The sequence below is a fragment of the Molothrus aeneus genome, chromosome 3 (genome assembly GCF_037042795.1).
Source record: "Molothrus aeneus isolate 106 chromosome 3, BPBGC_Maene_1.0, whole genome shotgun sequence".
Lineage (NCBI taxonomy): Eukaryota > Metazoa > Chordata > Aves > Passeriformes > Icteridae > Molothrus > Molothrus aeneus.
The window spans coordinates 36,343,259-36,366,901 of record NC_089648.1 but is presented as its reverse complement, the minus strand read 5'-3'; the positions used below and the strand labels follow the sequence as shown (position 1 = coordinate 36,366,901).

At 33.8% G+C, this 23,643-nt stretch overlaps 1 protein-coding gene across 4 annotated transcripts in view; it reads right to left on the bottom strand.

Annotated features, from left to right (window-relative positions):
• The window catches only part of PACRG (parkin coregulated), a 214,769-nt gene that overhangs the window by 152,563 nt on the left and 38,563 nt on the right, over positions 1 to 23,643 (bottom strand). For all 4 annotated transcript variants that reach the window (XM_066546683.1, XM_066546684.1, XM_066546686.1 and 1 more), the window contains exon 3: positions 14,241 to 14,375. In XM_066546683.1, coding sequence (XP_066402780.1) covers positions 14,241 to 14,375 — 135 coding nt within the window. The remainder of the gene's footprint in view (positions 1 to 14,240; positions 14,376 to 23,643) is intronic.

The following is a 23,643-nucleotide window of genomic DNA, read 5'->3' as shown; positions in this document are numbered from 1 at the left end:
CTATTCTATTCTAGTGAGCATTTGAAATCAACTTCATGCAATGTCAGTCAGATGGTTTAAATCACCTCTGAGGTGGTCAATCCATATAAGTTTGACTTGAAAACAAACTATTGTCCTAATTAGCTGCAACTCTGTTCACAAGAACACATTAAGATAACCTTGTTTTCTGCTGTCATGAATGTCTGGAGACAAGAAATCACTGATGGACTGAGTCAGGAGCTATGTGAACAGGAAGTTGTATTCAATTTGTCTTTCCACACTTGTTACACATAGCTTAAGGACTTCAATAGAAGGTGGACTGAATTTTATGACCTTCTTTTATTATCTCACAGAAATAATAGATAAATTAATCACAGTTGATGATAAATACATTGCAAATAATATGCTATGCATTTCCAATCTAATTTGAGAAGGAATTTTTTTAATAAGTTCAAGTTAAAAGATTTATAAAAATCCAAGTAGAAATTAAAAAAAATCAAGGTTTTTCCTTATCAGATAAAATTTATCTATTTTTTTTTCCATGCTGGGAAAGATTTGTAGTATCATGACTCTGGCTATATGGTTCTTAAAGTTCATCAAAAAAGAATAGGGCAAATTGAGTGATATTACTGAAGAGTTTTAGGTGGCTTATATTACTGAAGAGTTTTAGGTGGCTTATTTTCCCAACCTCTACAGAAAAGCATCAAATCATATAAGGGATGAAAAACAGTAAAGCAGAAAGCAGACATAAAATACAGATCTAATCCTAGAAAACAAAAAAGCAGCTTTCCTCATCTCCAGCTTAAGCTAGAAATTTCCAGCTAAATTAGAAAATTGGCAGCTATTATTTGAGCTTAAAATGAAACAACCCCTGAGAGCTGTATTACAGCAACAGTTTTAAACAGGAAAGCTTGTTTTTACTCTGAAAGGAGTAAAGTAGTTTTAATAATGATGAAATACAAATTTCCAAACAAATACATACTATGCCCTTAGGTATCAATTTATGGTTCCTTGTGGTTTCACCCAAAGTGCTGCACAGGAACAGGTTACCTTTTGGAACACATATAAAAAGGATTAATATTAATTAATTAATCACCTGATTAATATATAGCTTGGCTTTTGCTGGTTTTGGGGGATTTTTTAGCAGGCATTTGAACTGATCTGTGAACATATTAAGCAAAAAATCATATTAAGGTAAGTTAATGCATTTTGTCTTTCACTCTGCAGAAGCACAAGGCAAGCAACGTCTCAAACTTAAATTCACCTGAGTTCAAGTGCAAAATTGACATTCTAGCCCAAACATTATTAAAAGGAATGTTTCTGCCTCAGATATGGGTTTTCTTCAGGGCCCCTGTCTACCTCTCTAGGAATAATAAGAGCAGGAATGTTCCAATGCTGTTATTAGATGGCAAAGCAAAGTAGGGGCTTCCCATCTCAACTGGCCTTCTTAAGAGCCTGAAAGGACAAGATAAGAAGCAAAGAATGGGAACATCACTTATAGTACAGGCTTCTAGAGGTATTTATGATTCTGAAGTGTACCACCATGGACTTCTGATCCTAGCAAAAATTTGTTTGGATATGAAGAGAACAGACCAATATTGACTGTGTTACTTTTTGAGAGCAGAACTTCACTTCAGTGCACATAGCCTTCATTATGAGACAAGATCCACTACATTACAATAGGACTCATATCTAAGGAGATCTGCATTCAGACAGTAGTTTCAATTACACTGGAAGCAACACCCTTTTTTAGTCACACTATAGCCTGAGAAGATGTTAATCTGAAGATTTGAATCTCTTTAAAGACTGTCATTTGTAATTTTCATTTGTCTATCTTTTGGTAATAGTTCTTTAAATAAGGCACAGATTTACCTGCATTTATGAATGTAATATTAATTTGAAAATGAGATGCAATGAGATTTAAATTAATTATTTTTAAGTCTAATGTACCAGTTAGGTTATTGAGGGTTTTAATGCTGATTTTCTAAATATAGAATTCTACTAGGTCCTACAGTTATATAGATTTTTTCAGTATAGGGAAACTATGTAACTTTAAAACCTAATTAAGACACATTTTTTTTCATGGTATTGAAGGAAGCCACAGTACAGCATACTCACAACCCACAGATTCTGTCACTTAGTAAAACTGCAGTTCTTACAATTCCCCACAATTATCTGTTTCCTGAGTGTTAATGTGCAAAGCCAAAAGCAAAAAAGGAACTACCTTATTTAAATATTTATGATATCTTATTTTTGCTCTGATAAACTACCACATGCTACTACTACTTTTAAAAATTCACAGTGCTATTTGAAATGCAAATATAGACTCAGTATTCTTTTTTTTTTATAAAACACATAATTCAGTCACCTTTATAGAGATTTTATCTGACACTTTTAAATAAGCTGAAGCTTTAAGATCTTTAATGTCTTAAAGATGCAATAATATTAATTTGAAACTAGCACTTCTTAAGGAAGTTACATCTTTATGATTGAAAATAAACAAATGGAAATATCTTTTTCTCATTGTAGAGGTAGGTACATCTCACACCAATTCTACATAGTGCAAGCAAAAATTTGATTTTGGTGGGTTTAATCACAAGACATTAAGTGCATGCTTAAATATTTGCAGGAACAGTTCTCCTTCATGCCAAATTTATATTTCATCAAAACAAGTTGTCAACAACTTTCAAAGGATGAGAGAATTTCAGGAAAGAAAAAAAGAGGTCTAAAATTTAGGTCCTCCTGTTTTAGGAAGTTTTCATCAATCTTAACGTAAATAATTTCTGACCAAGGACACACTTACTTTATAAAAAAATATGTAAAAGGCATTCTTTACTTAACCCAGATCCTGCTGAGTTATCCTGGTGAATAACTTCCCATGATAACAAACACTTCATAGTTAAGCAAGAGGAAATACAGATGGAAAAAACAAGATGGAAGAAAGAAAAAGGGCAATACAAAAGGTATCATTAGCAAAGAGATACTATTATTTTTCAGAATAACAATGTGAGAAATGAGAGCAGTGCTTAGGACAGATCAGAACTCAGTAGCATAGTAGATGTGAACATGAATTTGATGTGAAACATTCATCAAGGCTAGTGATGAGAAAATGATACTGAAATGATGATGAATTAATTCATGCTTTGAAAGTAGTATAGGAAATTAAATGGAAATGAGGGAGATAAATTTGCCTCACACACATGCTTAATATATAGTGGACAACAAAAATGAAACTATGAAAAATTAACAGAATATATAGTGTTTGTCACAAAACTGAGAACAGACATCCACAAAAAATATATTTCCAAAGTAGACACATTCACTGAATATGGTTTTAGAAAATATGCTTCCAGTGATAGTGAACTTTTCTCTGTACATGTATAGACATACAGTATGAAGTTTCCTTAAACACCTCACATTCTCCTTATAAAATCTTATGATTTTATAAACTGCGTTATAATCGTTTAACATATCTCTTCAACAGCCTTACAGCAAAATAAGGTACTTACAATTTGTATGTAATTGTCATGATTTCATAGCTCAACATTTTCATCATCTTCAATCAGTCAATAGTATACACAATATATGAATAACCAGTACCTATGTTGGGTAGTGACTTATATTTATGCAAAAGAAATAATTGATAACGATGATCTAGTTAATCTGCACTGCTCTGCTTTTCTTTACTGAATTTTATGTTCAGAAAGTATGCTTGTCTGCGTGAGCTTGGTCAGAATATCCATAGCTACACAAAATCAGATGATTGTGGAAAGCTACAGAGGCATTTTTTTCCTAACACATGCTACAGACACCTTAAAAAGCAAAAACTTAATAATTGTAGAGGATGACTCTTCCTGCTGTTCATGTGAACTTTTTATACGTCACCTTTGTGTTTTTCAAGGCAAAATCTGCTCCATATTTTCATATTGAAAGACTGTATACTTTCTAGATTTCTTTCTTAAATAAATCACTTAACTCCATGCCATGTTTTACCTGAAACATTATTTAAAAAATCAGAATTGGTAAGAAACAGTAGTTGAAGAAATTATTCAATATAAGACTCAGAGAAGAATGGTCACAGTAAATGACTACTAGAAATGAAAACATCAAACACACATTGATTTTTATGTTGTCAATTCCATTTGTTTTGTCACTTGCCAGAGAACTCTGCAATATTTAGGTAAAAGTAGGAAGGCTGATAACTAATGGCCAGAGAACAAGTCATCCATTAATTGGATATGGCTCAGAAATCACCTTCAGGGTAGATAGAGAAAATTCATCAGTGCTATGTTTGTGGCACTGAACAAAACTTTCTGACAAAACAACAAGATGCACTTTTAAAGACAGATGTTTCTGCTTGTACCTTAAAGATTAAAGTGGAACAAGTCATGGCACTTCTAGAAGGCAACCTTTGTACCTAGGAAAAGCTTAATTCTGTGTGAATATAATGAGTGTAAAAAGAAGTCTTGGTTGTATTACTACTTACTTTCTAAATGCTTCCATCTTTAAGAAGAAAGGCATCTGCTTACCTGAAGGAGGAGGAGCAATTTGTTTTTGTCCTAAATATCAATTTACCAATTTCTAAAGCTTACACCACCACTTGTGTCCTCTGGAGTCCATAGTAATGTGAATTGTCTTTATCCAAGTACCTAGCAAATCATTGTCACATAGCAGCAGTCGACCTTTCTTTTCAATCTATGCACTCTTCAGGAGTTATAAATCAGTTGACTTTCAAGCTCGATGAGATGGCATATGCCCTGGTTTGAAGAACAGATGGAGGCTTGGGGGAAAATTGTTTCTGCAGGCTTACTACAAGCAGCACTACTCCATAAAAGTGAACCATTCACACTAATTTCTCACATACATTATACAGGCAGGGAGCACCAGCCCATTCAGCAGAAAATCTTTCATCTAGCTTTCAGAGGTCATTTAGCAAATTTAAATTACAGTTATTTCTGATACATGGCTGAGTTTTCATTCCATACACTTTCAATAGATGGCAAATAAAGGAATGACTTAAATTGTATATTCAGGGGGAAAGGAATAGTAAATTGACTGGCACAACATTAGTGTTTTCTAGAATCCTGGGATGAGTTGCAACTATTAATTAGCTACAGAGAAGTCACTGAATGAAATATGTCTGCTGTGTACTATAGGAATCAGGTAACTGTCACTATTCTTTGCAAGGCTTTTTTAGACTCCATCAGTAGTCCCCAGATTCAACATTGATGTTGTTAAGAGAAAGGAGATCTTACACATTCATAAAAACCTTTACTTCTTAAGAAAAACATTATTCAGCTGGTAAGTAAATGGGCATGCCATATTTTTAAAAAATATGGTACATTTTCTGAGCACAGAGAAAAGAGACATTTCATTAAATTAATAAATTATAAATATGAAAGAAATGGAAAGGACTAGAGGACTGTAAAAATCTAACTCCAGAAAGAATTATATTTTACAATCACATTACTTGTGAGCCACAAGTGGTAAAAAGGAGGGATTGCATTGAGTAACCTCTAATACATATGTGACATTAACTTGGTGTTTCACTAAAAATACTAGTTTAAATGTAAAAAATAAAATCCACCAATGAGAATGGTGGTAAGTACTGAAATAGTCACAATGATTTTTATGGGATTTCATAAAAACATAGCATTTTGCAACAGAGTTTTGCAGTAACATTTTGATAAGATTATTTTTTAATCTCTAACATCTCACATTTCTTCTAAGACCTGCACGACTATTACAATATTTTTTCAACAGAAAATTAAATCTAGCATAATGCTTTTGAAAAGTAAGGCTTGAATATGATAGATTTATTTGGAATTAGCATTATTAGTGGTGGGATCAAATCAACACAGAAATTTCAAACTTGAGAAACCTACTGTTGCAATATTTCTGTGACTATATGTACCATTGAATGGAAACTAGAAGTACCCAGAATTACTCGACAACTAAAAAAATGTTGCCTTAATTGAAGGACATCAGCTTGGTACCATATTTTATTCTGTAAATTATTAAACTGAAAGATGATTAAACTTAGCCATGTCACATAAAATGCTAGAGTCAATATAAATAGTGACTTTTGAAAAAATCCTACCACAAACGTATTACATATAAATATAAAATTAACACATTGTTAAATATAAATGTTATTAGATCAAAACTAACGCTGCCTTAGACTTAAGACAGAGATTTGAATTGGCAGTTGTTAAAAAGGATGATTTTAAGTTCTGGAACTTTCATTACTTGGGACACTATCATAAAATCACAGAATGCTCTATGTGAGAAAGGACATTAAAGATCATCTGGTTCCAACCCCTTCAGGCAGGGACACGTCCCACCAGATCACACCACAGGTTGCTCAGTCTGGCCAAGAACACTTCCAGGGATACGGCAACCACAAATTCTCTGGACAACCTGTTGCAGTGCCTCACCAGCCTCACAGTAAAGAATTTCTTCCCATTATCTAATTTACACTTGCTCTCTGTCTGTTTAAAGCCATTCCCCCTTGTCCTGTCACTACGTGCCCTTGTAAAATCTCTCTCCATCTCTCTTGTAGGCTCCCTTTAGGTACTGAAAGGCTACAATTAAGTAATCCTGAAGCCTCCTCCTTTCCAGACTAAAAAAGTCCTAACTGTCTTAGCCTTTATAATTTATAGATGGAAAGGCTACTGGGCCATCTTGGCTAGACTATGCTTTTGCCAAGAAAGGTTGGATCAGATGATCATTGAGGTCCCCTTCAAACCCAGAATTGTAAGATTCCATGAATCTATCATTCTAAGACAGTTGATCAAAAATAGATTCCTGTGAGCATTATAAACTAAAAACTCTATAGATCACAGGAAAATTTGTAATATCATAGGGAGAAAAAAGGAGAGGATTATGAGTTATATTTACATCTGACAATAATGATCCCATTCTATTGCAGTCAATGGAAATTTTGTTTTATTTGCTAGAAAATATTTTGCATTCTCTCTTTTTATGACCTAGGGTCAGAGTGATAGAGTGGGTGTATGTATAGCACTACATAACATTTCTCAAGAAATTTAAAGGAGTTTTCATTAAATGAAAACCAGGTCATAGTCAGATGTGCCTATTTCTTAGTATTCTACATTTAAAAAACAAACCAATAGTCTTGTGAAGGAAATTTTTAGCAATCTCTAGGAAAAAGTCACATGCATATCAGCCAAGACAACACTTTTGGTAGTGATTAGTTGGGTACTAATACCACACTAATACCATAAAGAATGATGAATGACATTTATCTAAACATGACTGTTTATGCAAAGTATTGGCTTGTGCTTGCTTTAGTAAGCCATAGTATACAGGTTATTAGTAACTACCAAATAAAGATGATGCAACTGAGCATTGTTATTTTTAAAGCTGAATAATTCTTTCTTGCTACCATGCCACACAGTTTGCTGTATTACTGTCTTCATAGAAAACTGAGCCTTTACTTTCCTTCAAAAAAATACTAGTACCCAAACTATTAATTTGCACTATATCAGTTATAGTGGGTTTTTTTCCTCACAGGCAGCATTTAAAATTTGCTTCTTCAAGACTTTACTTCTTTACCTCAATTCATACTTCTAGGTTCTCTAAATTATTATGTATTATTTTTAGCTTAATAAATTCTTGCTTTCAGTTGCCTTTTCCTGAATCCACACTGCAATTTTCTGTTATACCAACACACTCATATTGGAGACAGGCTTATTAATGATCACTGGAATGATGTTAAAAAAGGAGCCCTCTGGGAAAGATAAACAGAGGTCAATTGCAGCAGAAAACTGAACCATCACTTAAAACATGAATGAAGAGATTAAATAAAATATAAACTAACAGCACTCCATGCTGTACCAACTGTGTCTGGGCATGATACATGACCTTTCCTCTTTCTACATAACCTTGCAAAAAGCTTTCATTCTGCAGGACAACACTTGTGGAGGATTTACCAGTTTTTTTTACAGTGTCCTCTCAACATCTTTTACTAGATATTAAATACAGTTTAACAAAAAGTGGAAGCAGAAAAAATCTGTCTCTATCTGAAAATAAATTTTAAAGAAATATTAATTTTCACAGCACTTTTTTCTCTTTGCTTTCAGGTATCTAAGGCTGAAATTCCACAAACAGCTAAAGTAATCTAGCAGCTCATGACTGCTGAAAACAACAGTTTCACATTTTTCCCTGTACTTTGCTACTGTTCCTCTCTTCTTCACCAACACTCAGCATTAGCACTCATGGTGGTGATTGTCATATAATCAAAGTTCCCAGGACTATGAACGTGTTGCTTATCGAGAAAAAACACACCCACCTTCTCTTCCTGAGTTAGTGAGATAAAATTACCCAAAGAGGGCTCTGATAAATGTCAGTGCCAGTATCAAGTATGCTTCAGAAATAGAAGGTAGAAGAGGTGAAGGAAAATTGAACCTCCCCCTTAGACAGCAACAAGCTTAAAACCCCTCAAATTCTTGAATTACATCTTGAATTACACAAATTGCAAGATGACAGTATAATAATGGGGTTATTCTTTAGGGTAAATGAGCTCCATCCAATTACTTTTAATTTATTTGGAGATTTGAACTTCGGGAAGTGTTACCTTAGTTTACTTGATACTACATAGTAAATAACATACATCTGTGCATTCATCTAGTTTAATGACAAAACAATGCTACAAAAATGAAAAATACAAAGACATTAATTGAAAGCTCTGCAAATGAAAATGTCTCCTCTCTGACTATATTGGTTGATATAAAAAAAGTATTTTCTCTCTTGTAAAACTTATTCCTCAAGCAAGCAAAAAAGTCTGCACTTCCAAGAAAAAAAAAATTAAAACCAAGTCATTTTATAGAGAAAACCCCAAAACAAAGTCCAACACTCAAACCAACTAAGCAAAACAAAACCAAAACCATCACCACAACAAATAAACAAAAACTTTTTATCTTAGTGCTGGATATAGGTACCAGCTCAATCACAGAAGTTCAGAATTCTATGTAAACTAGTATGCAACATACTAATGTAAACTCTACTATGGAAAGTTCAAATCATTTGTACTCCCTACCACTAAAAACAACTTTCAGTAGTAGGTGAAAGGAGAAAGTGTATGTGCATCCAAAATTCATGATGTTGAAGGCAGATCACTTTCTTTCAGCCCTGCATTTAGTTAATATCACAAAGAAATAAATTTGCTACCATAGCTTATACTAGATCCTGGGGAAAAAAAATTTAACTGTGTAGGAAAGAGCAGATGAAGAGAAACTGAAATGGCAGAAGTAATATCCTTAGTGAATACAGAGACTCTGGGAAAAAAACCCCAAAAATAGAAATCATATTCATGTTGACATTTTGCTTAAAAAGTTTGAGTTTTTGAATTTGGCTTTCATTTCTCTGAAATTGCTACAATTCTTTTGAAGAATAGAAGCTTTTTTTTACTCCTGCATAATAACTTGCATAATTAACTCCACTCCCTAAAAAATAATTTTTCAAACATTCTGATGACTTTCCATTTAATACAGAGAGACTGCATTTCAAACACATACTTGATAATTCAGAAATACTTTCTTGGTTTTATCAACTTTCTTAGTCAAAGGTTTAATTGCATTCTGACCTTTTTTAATTTAGTATCGTATATTTAAAAATGGAAGTCCTTTTCAGACCTGAACTATGAGCTTTTGTTATTCATAGCTTGGTATGAGATTGTGCAAAAGAATGTATTAATACATTTTGAAATAAAATTGGAATATACATAAGTTGGAAAAGAACTGTGGGATCCCACAAAAGTAGTCAAAAGACTTATAAATATTTTAGTACAGTCTTTCGACATAAAGATCACTTTCTAATATTATCTAATTCTAAATTAACAACAATTTACGTTCCCAAGTTTTATATTTAATACGCCATTTAATACGCCATTCCAACCATGCCATTATTATTCATTCTTTCTTAGTGGAAAAAATCAAATGCTTCCTATTTGGAAAGATCCTTGAACATTTGTTCAATAACTCAAAGGAGTTGTTTATTTCCAGATCTTAAAAACTACTTTGCAAAAGAAACATAAACATTAAATATTTGCAGAAATTTTAAGGCTTTGGTATATATACAGTTCTCTTTTTGATTACCAAGGAAGGATAAAAACAAATGCTTCAAATTAGATATTAAAATGTTACATTGAGCGTATGCTATTTAGCAAAGAATTCACTGACTGCTAGTACATCCCCTGAAAGGGGATGAAAAGTCTGGAATTATTTTGAAATTATTTTGTTAATTTAATTGCAATCAAGGCCAGAAATTTGTGTAGCGAGTTATGTCTTGTTTTCACAGACATAATTAACAAATTATTATCATTCTCTATATTCACTTTTTCACAATGACAAAAGGAAACTTCTCTCCAGATTTAAAAACAAATATTAGGAACCCCAAGACAATCAATGTCTTCTTCTTTCAGAAGTAAATGCGATTCTATCCTCTAGAACCACATAATTTTGCTTTGGCATTATCAGAGTTTGATTTTTTTTTTCCCCTCTGGTAAAAAATGGTATTCTTTAAAACCAGCTTCAATTTCCTGTTCTTGTCTATAATAAAACCAACTTCAATGTCCTGTTCTTGTAAGTGTATATTATCTTTTTACATTTTTTCTTCCATTGGGTTGATACAGGTTTATTTAAACTTACAACAATAGTAAAACTTCCCAGCCAGAATCACAGCATTACAGAAATATTCAAAGAGATGCCTTTCTACAAGTAAAGACTTAGTCTGAAAATTCACAAAGAGCACATATCTTTCTAAAATTATCTAGTGAGGTCTAATTTGCTTTGGTCCCTATTTTTAAGAAAAGACACCAAGGTAAACACCATGATTTATATGCAGAGTTTAATCTTGTTTATGCCTAGGATTAATTTGGTGCAAGGATGCCTCTTTCTAAATTTAGCACATTTTGGAAATGATTAAGCCATGTAAAAACATAAAAGCACTATTATTTCATAATTAAATATTCAACACATGCAGTTACTCAGAAACAGTTCTATACATTTCTTGAAGTTAAATTTATATTTCATCTAGGTCTACAAACACAGTTAGACGTAGCCAGCCCTTACAGGTAATTAATCATGGGCTTAAAATGATAGATATGTCACAATAGATAGAACTGTCACAATATCAACAGTCATTTGTGTGAATTTTTTGGTACATATTAACCAAATACAATTAATGTATATTAAAGCATTTCAGATTCTCCTGTTCTGTCTAAAAATTACTGTATTCTGTCCAAAGAATTAGAGCATAATGAACACGTCTTCAAAGTGTTAAAAAAAAAAAGTCTGACAATTACAGCTTTGATTCAGTAATTATAAAAACAAGCAAAGAAGCAAATAAAATACATCAGTGTATTTTGCAGGAAAGAACAAAATCCTGTAGTATTTTCCTTTCCTAGTAAAAAAAATCAGGTTTTTTGAGACCCTCCTGCATTTTCTCTCATGCACCATTTGATAGACAAACAAACAAGAGTGAAACCAACTACGATATACATTATCACTAAACAGAGCAAAAAACCTCTCTCAATATAAAACATTGATATTGGGCAATTACAGCAGGATTAAAATATCACTGTTACCATTCATTTCTTCTTTTTATCCTTCCACTTGATCATGATTTGTGCAAATAAGTATACTTCAGCCAAGCTTTTATAGAACATTTGCCTCAACACATTTCATAAGTAAAATATCTTTTCAATTGTCATGAATTTCGCAGTATTGAGTAAGATATATTACTAAAAAGTTAACTTCTTCCATTAGATATACAACTAATGAACTGATGAAAACTAGGCATTAGATGTCTTTTGAGTAGTGCAACTATGTCCTTAAAACAAGTGAAAAATAGAGACCTTACTTTATCTGTACCTTTAAGTATCAGCTAAGGATGAACAACATTCTCATCCTTTTGCAGCTCTAGGCAGCTTCTAAGACTTCAGAAGGTATCTAATGCAAAGTTTGAACTGGAAAATGCCAGTTTGCCCATTTCATGTAGTTAAACTGCACAGTAATCAATGACAGTTGCATGTCAAATTAAACAATAGCCTCAGATAACTCTATACCTCGGTGTTGTTGAGTGCCTGCCTGCCACAGAACTCACTCAGGATTGACTTGTGACTAAATTGAGTGGCATGGAATAAGGGAAATAAGGTTGAATCTGAACCTGCACTAATACAGGAATGGAATAGTCGAGTACTATGCTCCTTACTTGCATTCATGCTGAAGTTCTGATATTTTTTCTCAAAATAAAGGATTAGCAGAATAGCAAAAATAAGTCTTGCATGACATCTCAGTCCTACATTGCACTAGCTAAAAGCCAGTGTTTTACTGCAGTAGGTGGACATTAGGTCTAGAAGACTGCAAGGTGTGTTAAGAAAAAATACGTGCTGAATCTTTGACTAGAGACTCTGCTATTGTGACTGTTCAAGGCAGTATGATTTCAAACAATTGAAACTGCCAGATATAGAAATCAAACACTTTAGCATGCATCTGTGGTTGGAAGGCTTGCAGATAAGTTAGCAAGCTGAAGTGACCCATAAGGATCACCAAATACAACTCCTTTCTCCTCACACGACTACCTAAATCTAAATCATATGACTAAGAACTTTGTCCAGAAACTAACAAGCACTTCCCTGGGGAATCTGTTCCAGTGTTTAACCACCCTCTCAATGAAAAACCTTTTCCTAATGTCCCATCTGAATTTCTTATGCAGCTCCATTTAATTTCCTGATGTCCTAAGTCAACTAAGCAGTCACTAGCATCATCTAGTGGAATACCAGTCCAGCAGTATTTCTGTACCTCTCAGTTTGATTTTGAGAAATTAGAAATTAAAAAACCTCAAAATGAAAATTAAATTCTGCAGATTTTTTTTCAGTTATTTGAAAATCACCTCTGCGTCTTACCTGGTGATGAAAGATCAGAGTGCAGGCTTAAGTTGTAAGCCTGAGAGTTCCAGTCCAACAAGGGAATTTCTAGTGTTGCCTGAAGCCCAAGTGCACTGGAATCTCACCTTGATTGCAGGTAAAGTATTTTGGGACTGAGATTCCCTTTGCTGCAAGAACTACTAATTATTCTTTGTGCTGATTCAAAACCTCTATAGCAACAAAATAGTAGCACAAATCTTTCTTCTGTATTTCAATAAGCAAAGGAGCTACCTTAAAAATTTAGTTACTATCAAATATTGTACTGCTTACCACACTACAGAGCCAATCCTGTTTGCTTCATTACAAGCAGAATCAATCATAAGATTGCAAAATTCCTCCTTTTATTGTTGACTTAACATAGCTTTACATTTAAATTTGGTATCATGTTTTTGACATGAAAAATTTAAAACATTTTACAAATCTGACATATTTTGTTCATGCATATCATGTTCATTTTCTGTAACTAACATGGCTTCCAGCAAAATCTTTTTCTAGTCCAATAAATGAGACAAAAAATAAAGTAATTCACAATAACAAAAATAATTAAATAGTAGGAACAGGTTAAAGATCAGCATTCATTTTTAAATTAAATTTAAAATTCTGCAGTAGTTACTTAGAAGATTGGCAAGTTTTACAAATAACGTCACCAAACATTTTAGAGAGAAACACAGCCGCATTAGAATAGAGTCATTAGGCAATACATTTATTTTGAAGCCAATTAACCTTTTGTCAGAGAAATGTTGGAGCTGTAATGGTTTCAGCAGTGGAGGTCAGCCTGTAACAGAGGCACGTATGACAGCGATTACGCTGTCTGACATATGCTGGAGACTCAGAGTACAGCCATGGAATGAGAATCTGCCTTCGTTTGTATTCTGCTCTGCATTTTCAGGGAGCAGACAATCTTGACCTATCCATTTAGGTAATTAAAGCTTCTATTTGGAAGTGTCCTGCAGGAAGGTGAAATCTGGGGAGATAAATGGCTGCTGCTCACTGTATCCAGCCACTTCCATCATTTGATGGACTGCCTGAAACAGGCTGCATTGCCAAGTCCTCATAAAAACAGAGATGAATTGGGCAGGAGACAATTCTCTAAGGCAAAGCAACTCTGTCATCTTCCTTTTTGTAGCATATAATTTAATTGTTAGCCCAGGCAGACAGCTGACTCAGGGGCCTTTCTCTAATGACTTTCCCACCATCTTCCATTTGCTAAGAAATTATTTCAGTGTATTTACTTGCAAGCTAACTTTGTTGGACAATGAGAGATGTCATTTCAATAAGCTCAGCTGGTTGTCACAGCTGTGCCAGGACTTACCTTCCAGGCGATTTTGTTTCCTACACACTCATGCTGAACAGCTATTGGAAAGTCTCCTCTCTCATAAAACTTGCGAAAAGCTGTGTGTTTTGCTGGTCTTTGTTTTACTGATCCTGCAGGTGGGGGCCCTCTTACCTTAAAAAAAAAAAAAAAAAAAAAAAACCAAACCCCACAGTTTAGTGGTAACATACTTTTAGAAAAAACCTAAAGCCTTGCTTAAAATAGATATAAAAGAAGAATAATAGTAATGTCCCAAATTATAGTTTGCTTTCTTCTTTACATGCTAAACTTCACTTCTTTGAAAGTGCACTTCGGTAATGACCTACAGGTTTTGTTAACTGCTTTTTTTTTTGCCACTTTCAGATTATCCCATAAAAATTTGCTATATTTTAAAGTAGATCTTCCTATTATCACAGCATTTTTAAACAAAACCAAAACACCAAGAAGGTAGTGACATTACACAGTAGGAGTTGTTGGGAAATTAAGTATTTCTCCTTTTTCTGTTTCTTTCTAGAAGTAATTTGACTTGCTTTCCAACTAATATTACTGTTTGCACCTTCCACTGTCTTTAGTTAGTCATTAGGTAATGAGATTAGGTAATCTATTTTAGCATATCCCTTCCCTAAACGCTATGGATTTGGTTTTCAGATGACTTCCAGTCCTTCAGTATTCATGGCTGAAGCGATGGAAAGAATGAAGGTCTTTTGCTCAGAACTCTATCATCTGTCTGTGAGGAAATTTGTTTTAGCTCCACTTAGTTCCTTATCTGAGCTATTGCTGGTTTAGCATATGGCATAGTCTGAATGACAGTCCAATTCCAAAATGCTCATGCTGGAACCTTTTTCTCAAACATGGTAGTAACAGCAACTAACAATTGGCACTATGATAATAGAATTCCAAGTACTTAAAAGAAATCTATTGTTTAAGCTAATTAACAAAGCTAATCTCAAATGCTAAGAGAGTCTAAGAGAGCTAAACTAATCTCAAATGCCCTTGACAACTGATTCTTCACTGTGAAACTCCAGTGCTGTACATCTGGGATAAGAACTTCCTACAATTCTCTGCATGTTTCTTTTGTTAAAAATGCTAGAATGTGTCATTTTCAAAACAAAAAAAGGGGGAGAACTTCAATGATCATAAACCATACCCAGTATTTGGTATTCTATTTTTCTTCAGGGACCCTTAGATTAGTTTCTAGCAGACATCCAGCTTTCCAGTGAACAGAATGTAAATTTGTAACATCCTCTTTTTCATTTGGGCTATTCTGTAATTTAACTCTGCTAACTACATATCTAAATTTGACTTGGTACTTTTTTCCCCCAAATAATTTTCCACTGGCCTAGCTAGAGGAATCCACTATTGATATGCCTACACTGTACTTTTCTAAAAATTGCTTCAACTAGGGCTATGAAACTGTGAACTGTTGTTGCATATTGCTGTCCCTGATAGACCATGTCCAGTAAAAACTAATTTGATATGCACAGCTGTAACTTTGTTTAGTAAACACATCTGCAGCAGTTGAGAGTATACTCAAAGAAAAGCATTTCCAACCAATGTAAAGAAACCTCCACTTGCTGTTCTGCAGAGGAACAGCTTGTTCTATGCCACCAATATAAGTACTTTCACTTGGTTTTTCCTTGGTTTTTTTTTGTGTGTGTGTTTTATGTTTTTGTGGGTTTTTTTTTTTGTTGTTGTTGTTTTTTGGATTTTTTTCCCTTTTCTCATTTGAGGCAAGTCTCAAAGTCACTGCACTTTGAGACCACCAGAAAAGCACCTCTGTTCTTTTGTATATTATTATTCACAAACAGGTCTTTCATACATCCTTTAAAACATTATCTTCTGTACAGTATCAGAGGTCACTATTAGATTTTAGCTTAAATTATTGATAAAGAATGTGTTGTCTTGATTACATGAGATATAATCTGAATTCTTTCTAGCAGACTACCATTATTAGAGGTAGCTAATGCAATCTCAAATTACATCTGCTCTGATACCAGACATTCTCTTCTTCCCAACTCATGTCAGTAAATTTGCTACAAGCCTTTTCCTACTGTACTTTACAAATTTTCTAGAAAATATGTTTACATTAATTAAACTTCTTCCTATTCTTTATCCAAGAGCAAAGATACTAGAAGGACTAAAAGTATGTTGGTATCAAACCCCTTCATTGTACATTGTCATTACATGAAGGCTCAGAAGCTCCATCTTAACCTGCTCTGATCTCCCATCTCAAAAAAGGCAGTGGTAGAATTAGAAAAGATCCAGAAGAGGATAAGGACTGAAGGTAAATAACAGAATAAAGTGAGAAAATTATTACTATGGAAGAATAAAATAAAGAACTATAAAATCATGTCATTACGGAGAAGGTGATAAGGGCAGATTTTCCACTATCTCCTCCAGTAAAAGGATGGGACATAAAAAAAAAAATAGTCAGTAAGAAGTTTGGAACAAATAGAAGTATTTATGTATTCATGCAGAAAATAGTGGATATATGGAACTCCTGGCCGAAAGTCAGTGCTGAAAATACTAAAATTTTCTGTACATTCAAGTTGTGACTGGAAAAGTTGATGAAAAAGGAATCCATTAAAGTTGACTAAATCCTTATTATCAGGAATCATAAATACAGTGAGTATTATTTTTCATGTGATACAGTCTGTTTGGTAGATCTCTCAGCCTTACATTTAGTCTCATGGTGACATCACATTGGCATCTTATAGTTATCCATTGATTAACTGCCACAGCAAGTATTTTTTTAAGATGATGAGCTCAATGTTATTAATATAGTTTCTTGTCATTAGTTTTAAGTACATTATGTTGTACTTTTTACTATAATATTTAATTACATTTCTATTACATCACTTCTCAAAGACTTCCACTTGTATCTGTCACACCATGATTTTCATCTATTTTAATAACAACTCCAAACATTATGTCAACTATAAATTTCATTATGCAATCATGATTTTTTCAATGAAAAAAATAAATAACTAATCATTCCTAAAACCAAATATTAAGAATTTCCATTAATAAATTTCATCCATTATCATATCTGTCATTTCAATATTACATGCCATCATTGTCTCCACTTGAATATGAACTTTCTACTCTCCAAACGCCTCTTGCACTGTACAACTACCAAAGTACTGTGTACAGCTGGAGACGTAGCAGTGTACCAAATACTTGAAAATAGTGTCAACAGGGAGAACTGTTGTTTTTCCCTTTGTCTTAAAGATGCTTTTCTTGTCAGATTCGTCTGCAATAGATACAGAAACCTCTAAATACCTGGAAGAGCAACTGACTTCAAAGCAATGAAATGATCAAGACAGAAATGAGCCTAACATCTATCTAGAACAAAGAACTGTCAGCAATCAGGAAGACAGTGAAACTGTCCCTGCATTGAAGATACAGTCATTTTACACGACTGAAGAGTACAGTTGTGCTCTCCTTTATTTAATGAAGACAACTTGTTTCATTTGTATCTGACAAAACCTAGCTTATGAGACCTTTGCTAGAGTGGCTGCACTGAGCCACTACTGCTTACCTTTTGCAAACAGTTTCTTTTCCTTCCAGACTTCATTACTAGGGAGACCACCACGGAGCACTATTCTCTAATGCAAACACTGCTTTGGGTCATTCTAGCTGTGCACAATATGCCTGAGGAAAAGTTTATGTACATGATTTCCTCTTCCACGTTTTTGCAATTCCTGATCTAAGCCTCAATCACATGATCCCTATTGGCCTCTCTCAGCTGAGGCTTCTCAGTGATTTTATGTTGCTAAGTGAAATACACAAAAACTAATCAGACAAAGCTTTACTTTGGTATGATAAGTTCCGCCTTCTTACATTTTATATTGTTATAATTACTTATAAAAAGATCATTCTGAAAGTATTCCATTTATTGGAAAAATAGCAACAAATACTATCTTCTTCAAGTTAATAAAAATGTTTCACTGCAATATAGTGAGAAAGATTAAGATTAGAGTTCCAGTTAATTAAAGGCTAATATTCATGATGGCAAAGTATATGAAGCAATAAACAGATTCTGAGGTTCGTTAAATGCCAAAGAGAAGTTGAAGAGTTTGATAATTGCAAAACTAATTTATTGTAATTCTATGCCATTGAACTATGTGACAAGATAAAAGATGCAAGCCATTAACCAAAAAAGAGAGAAAGACCATATTTCCTTCATTGATTCATGGGCATTGAAAGCCATTTTACCAGCTTGCATTCTTAAACTTTTCAGTTATGGCACATTAGTAAAATGACTAAGAAAAATTATTTTAAACCAGGTTTAAATAGTGATTAATATTTGAAGATTAAATTTTGTTCATTTTCTGAGTGTCAAACTGCATGCATGCTCAAGGACCTAAACATGTCTGTTTAGGACAACTGGCCATTTTTGTGAAAACTAAGACTAGTTTCATGAGCAGTTTAAGCCAAACAAAAACTAGACTGAGGTCCTACTGTTCTTATGTAACAATTCATGTCTTGTATTTAAAAAAAAGACAAGTGATGCAATCAAATTTAGCACAATTTTTCTTATTAACCCAGACCAATGCATTTAGAAGAAAGAAATGATTGCCACTTGTTGGCTGCCAAGATTCTTACAGGAAAATCGGAATTTAAGCCAAGCCTGTTATATTTTCTCCTCACAAAAATATTTCATTAAATTTATTTTTCAAACTACAGGAATCAAAAATTATATGACCACTCAACTGTCTTACCTAAAAAAGGTTTCCTTGAAAATATATGCCATTTTATCACCTTGAAGAATAAAATTTTCGAAATAAAACCATAAATTCCCATTCTTTGTATTCAAATGAAAAAAAAAACCGATGTGTACAAAATTGCACTGTATTCACAAAATAGAATTTACTAATGTCTTCTGTCTCAGGGAGATGTAAAGGTCATGGCATTAAGGAAATGTTTGTGTAACTACTGACAAATTCTTTGTCTCATCCTCCTCTTGTACTGCTGTTAAACTTTGCTAATGCAGCATAGTTCAACAGGCAATCCACTTACTTTGCCATGGGAAAGATCAGCATTCATTTCCTTGCGTACTGGTCCCAGAACCTGTGGCCAAATCCTAACGTCCATGTCAAGCAAAATGCAATATATATGAAATAAGTCCAACTATACAATGAAGAATACTCAAGCTATCAGGAGTATTCAAAAATAAAGACCAAATAATATACCTAGCACTATTCAGGGCCATGCTGACACCCAAAACTTTACTAGAACTGTCAACCGCAAGGTCCTCATTCTCATAGTGTGATAAAGCTCTTATCTTGGCTGGACAGGCACTGACACAACACTGCCTAGGCACAACTCATGCCCAATGAACAGGCTGAGGTGCAAAAGCTATGAACCACAGTTTGTGCTTTTGGTGTCAGCCCACACAAAAGCACTGTACGTGTTTCTACATTTCTAAGGCAGACAATCCCATCATCAAAACAATCTCATCAATAACCCACGAGAAAACATCAAAATTTTGGCAGTTACCTACCAACACAACAGAACAATAGGATGATAGTTTTTGGTGACATCTACAGAGTTTCAAATAAACACAGTAGCAGTACTAAAGATTTGGAAACAAGAATCTTAGCAAGTGTTAACAATCAGAACCTCATCTAGGCAACCCCAAGAGGGTCTGCTCTGACTGGTAATAGGCAGCAAAGCCTGTCCTGCCCTTCTTAATTTACTGATCCTAATTTGATTAAACTGACTTAGGTGGTTAATACATTCTGCAATCATGTTTTGATTTTGTTATGCAGTCATACCCAAAATTGAATGAGAAATTTCAAATGACAGGAGAGGCACAGTAAGATGTCCCAGTAGGTACTGCTGAGTTCCACATTAATTCTTTTTATTTAATATCAATATCACAAGCATTCAATATCAAAAGAACACGATCATTCAACATGTACCAGATAAAAGCTTTTTCTATCCAAAAAGAAACAGGGAGATATTTCTTCAAATGTGCCACTCTTGATATGCTTTAAATGGTGCCACATCTAATGCTTAGAAGCTGCTTCTGGGGCTATTCCACAAATCTGGACAACAGATCAAAGCCCATCTCATAACTTCAAAAGTCAAATTGAGAAAAATCAATTTTACAACCCCCAAATGAAACTACTGATAGGTCAGCAAACATTACAAATGCTTCCAAAGCACTACCACTTGAAAGAAAAATTGGACACGTGATTTTGTACAAAGATACTATATCTTGTTATTGCCTTGAGACACTACAGAATGTAAGACAAACTGCATGCAGAATTACTCTATTTCACCACCTCAATAAATGTTATTTTTGATTGGGGAAGAGATAAGCTGTTTCAATAAGACAGATGTGCCTATGTTATAAACTGCTCTATAGCACTTTGTATTTGGAAGGTCCTTCATCTCTTATTCTCTACTGGAATATAATGTAATTATTTAATATAATTTAAATTTATCTCCTCATGTTTGCCAAGCAATTTCCTTTGATGCAAAGGGAGAAGAGTGACAACTGCTAATATATTTCTCTGCTAATATATTTCTTTCCTTCCAGTCCAGATGAATAGAGTTTTGCTCTGTTAGTTTCACAAAGCTTTCCATTCCTTCAATTGCACTAAATCTGGAAACCTTTTAAATTTTTCCTGATAGCTATTTTAACATAGGGCAGGTTTTTTTACTTTCAGTGCTACTGTTGCTCATAAAGGTATTTATTAACCTGCAAAGGTATCTGTCCTTTTTGCAGGGACAACTGATCAATTGATTTCTTTGATGTTAAGTTCAAATCATTCCCTCACAAGAAGAATGCTAGTAGGAAACATAGTTTTTGATTCATATTGTATGCAGTTGAAAACATTTAAACAATCTCTGTTGTTTGCTTGGCATATAGGTAAAAAAAAAAATCTTCCAAGAAGAGTAAATTTTCCTGGTGAAAGAGTCAATTTTGTCTCATAAGAAGTCAAATTTGTAGGATGCAAGTGAAAAGGAGGTCTCACAGAATATTTCTTCACAGATACTGATAGCAGCTGGGTTGTGACTGTGAAGGGACAAATGTATCTTTCAAAAGTCACAATGCTCTTACTTTCATAATTTTGTTATTTTAAATGCTTTTCATATTGGCAAATACAGGATTAATCACTTTCTGTAGTAACTGATATTCCCCAAATATTTTGTGTCCATCTCCATAACTACCTAGACTGTTTGTTTGCAACCCCTTTACCTGATAATAATTATTCATGCCTGAAAGTAATGATAAAGTTTTATTATATTGATGTTACTAATTTCAGAACAGCTGAAAGTTATACTGTTATTGAAGTCAACTAAATCTGCATGGAAATATATTAATCTGGACTAGAATATATGAAATATTAAAAACAAACATTTTGCTCTGTAGGATCCTATTACCATTCCTATTTATTGACTATAGCTTTTTCTCATACTGAAGCTCTTATGCAGCATCTTTAATCCATACAGCATTGTTACTGTAGGCTAAATCAATCTGCTGCATATCCAGGGCAGTGAGGATTCTGTGGTTTCTTTGAGGTCTGGAAGGTACAGGGGCCCATTTCGTTAAGTTAAAAAAAACCCTTACATAAAGTTATCAGCTTCATACTTTTTAGCTTGGCAATCATACACTGACATTTGTTAATCATCAGTGACAAGTTTTAAATAAAGTATCCAGTGCCATGTCCTAAGCTTTTATTTCAGAATTGTTCCATTTATGTATGCAATGACTTAAGAAATAGCTTAAACTCTATTTAATTGCTTTTTTCCTTAAGACCTTTCGTGAAGCCCTGCCCCCTCTTTTTCTTTCCTGAAACTGCTTCAGAAGTACCAGAAAGTAATGTACTGTGAATTTTACCATGACTCTTTAATAGACTGTTTGGGAAGAAGTTGATAATAACTCTTTGGACATCAAAATGTCTCAGGTGTATAGTGAAGTACAGCTAGATTAACTCTTGTTAAATGTCAAAGCCTGTCCCATTTTTAAAAATCTTACTATTGTTTTTTGTGTTCCATTTTTTCTGTCATGCTACCAAAAATGCCTTAAAATATTACAAATCTCTCTCTTTTCAGTAAGTTGATTAGACTGGAGAGTACTGACAGGGGTTTTGGGGCTTTTTCTTTTTTTTCCATTTTGGAAAGGAGTCTGAGACACAGATTCCTTTCAGCATTGTGATCATTCACAGCCATGGGCTGTCCAACTGCTTCTGCCATAATTTCCTCAGTTTCTTTCCACATAACATAATTAGATCTTAAAATGTCACTTGAGCAGCTTTCCTGCTAGCCTTCTTGTCCTATATATTTATGTGATTAGAGATTCAGCTAGGCATCATTTTCTTTCATTATTGCATACATCTTTTACTCCAATTAGACTTGAAATAATACAGAAGATTGACCTAAGTTTTGCTATGGTTCACAGGAATAGTCTCAGGAATGTTTTTTTGCACAGGAAGGCATATTTTATCTAGCTAGTCAAAACATGGTTTTTAAAAAGTTTGAGAGCTCATTCCCTTCTTTACACTCAAAGTACCCCCACAGCAGATGCAGAGCTTTTTTCTTCCTCTGCCAGAAAACATGACCATCTACGTATTTTCTTTTCCTCATCATGATCATTTCCTTTCCTCTTCTTATACTCCTCATCACCAGAGCTGACTGCTAGGGTGCTAGCAGGAGCAGAATCCCATCCTTCCCCAGTTTTGAGCTTAGCAGGAAGCATAAAGATGCTCTTGGGTAAAACTCAAAGGACAGAAACAGGGCATCTTCAGTATATATTATTAGCAAAGTAGACTTCACCTTAACTACCTAGACAGTGATCATATAAAACTTAATGAAAATATCAATTTCTTGGTTATTGGAAGATTCTAAAAAATTTACAAGGATCATTTTTACTTAGAAGAAACTGAAAAGTATCCATAATATGCAGAATAAAAATTATTATTTTAGACATTATGCCATTTCTCAGTCAAATTATGTCTAATTCATCCCATTTTCTTGTGTTTTAACCTACACATTTATACTCAATTCAGTTGAAACTGATAACACTAATTTACAGTGTACAGACTCCTTACAGAAGTGGTGTGGTAGAAAAAAAGAGAATGCCTTATCTATGGGACTTCAGTATAGTGGGATGCTATTTCCTAGCATATTCTGATGCAGTTTTACTTGGTATATATGGTATTCTGAGCAGGGATTGGAATGAAGGTATCTAGTTTCAATGGGACTGCTCTAATCAATTTATTTAAATCTTATTTCTCATTCAAGGGTTCTAGAACCCTTGAAAACATTTAGTTGAAACCATATCCCAAATGCATATATTTCAGTGCTATAACTGAAAAAAATCTAAGATTTTCATAGTAAAGATGAGTGTCTTGACCCCCAGGGTACCAAAAAGGACACCAGTTATTGA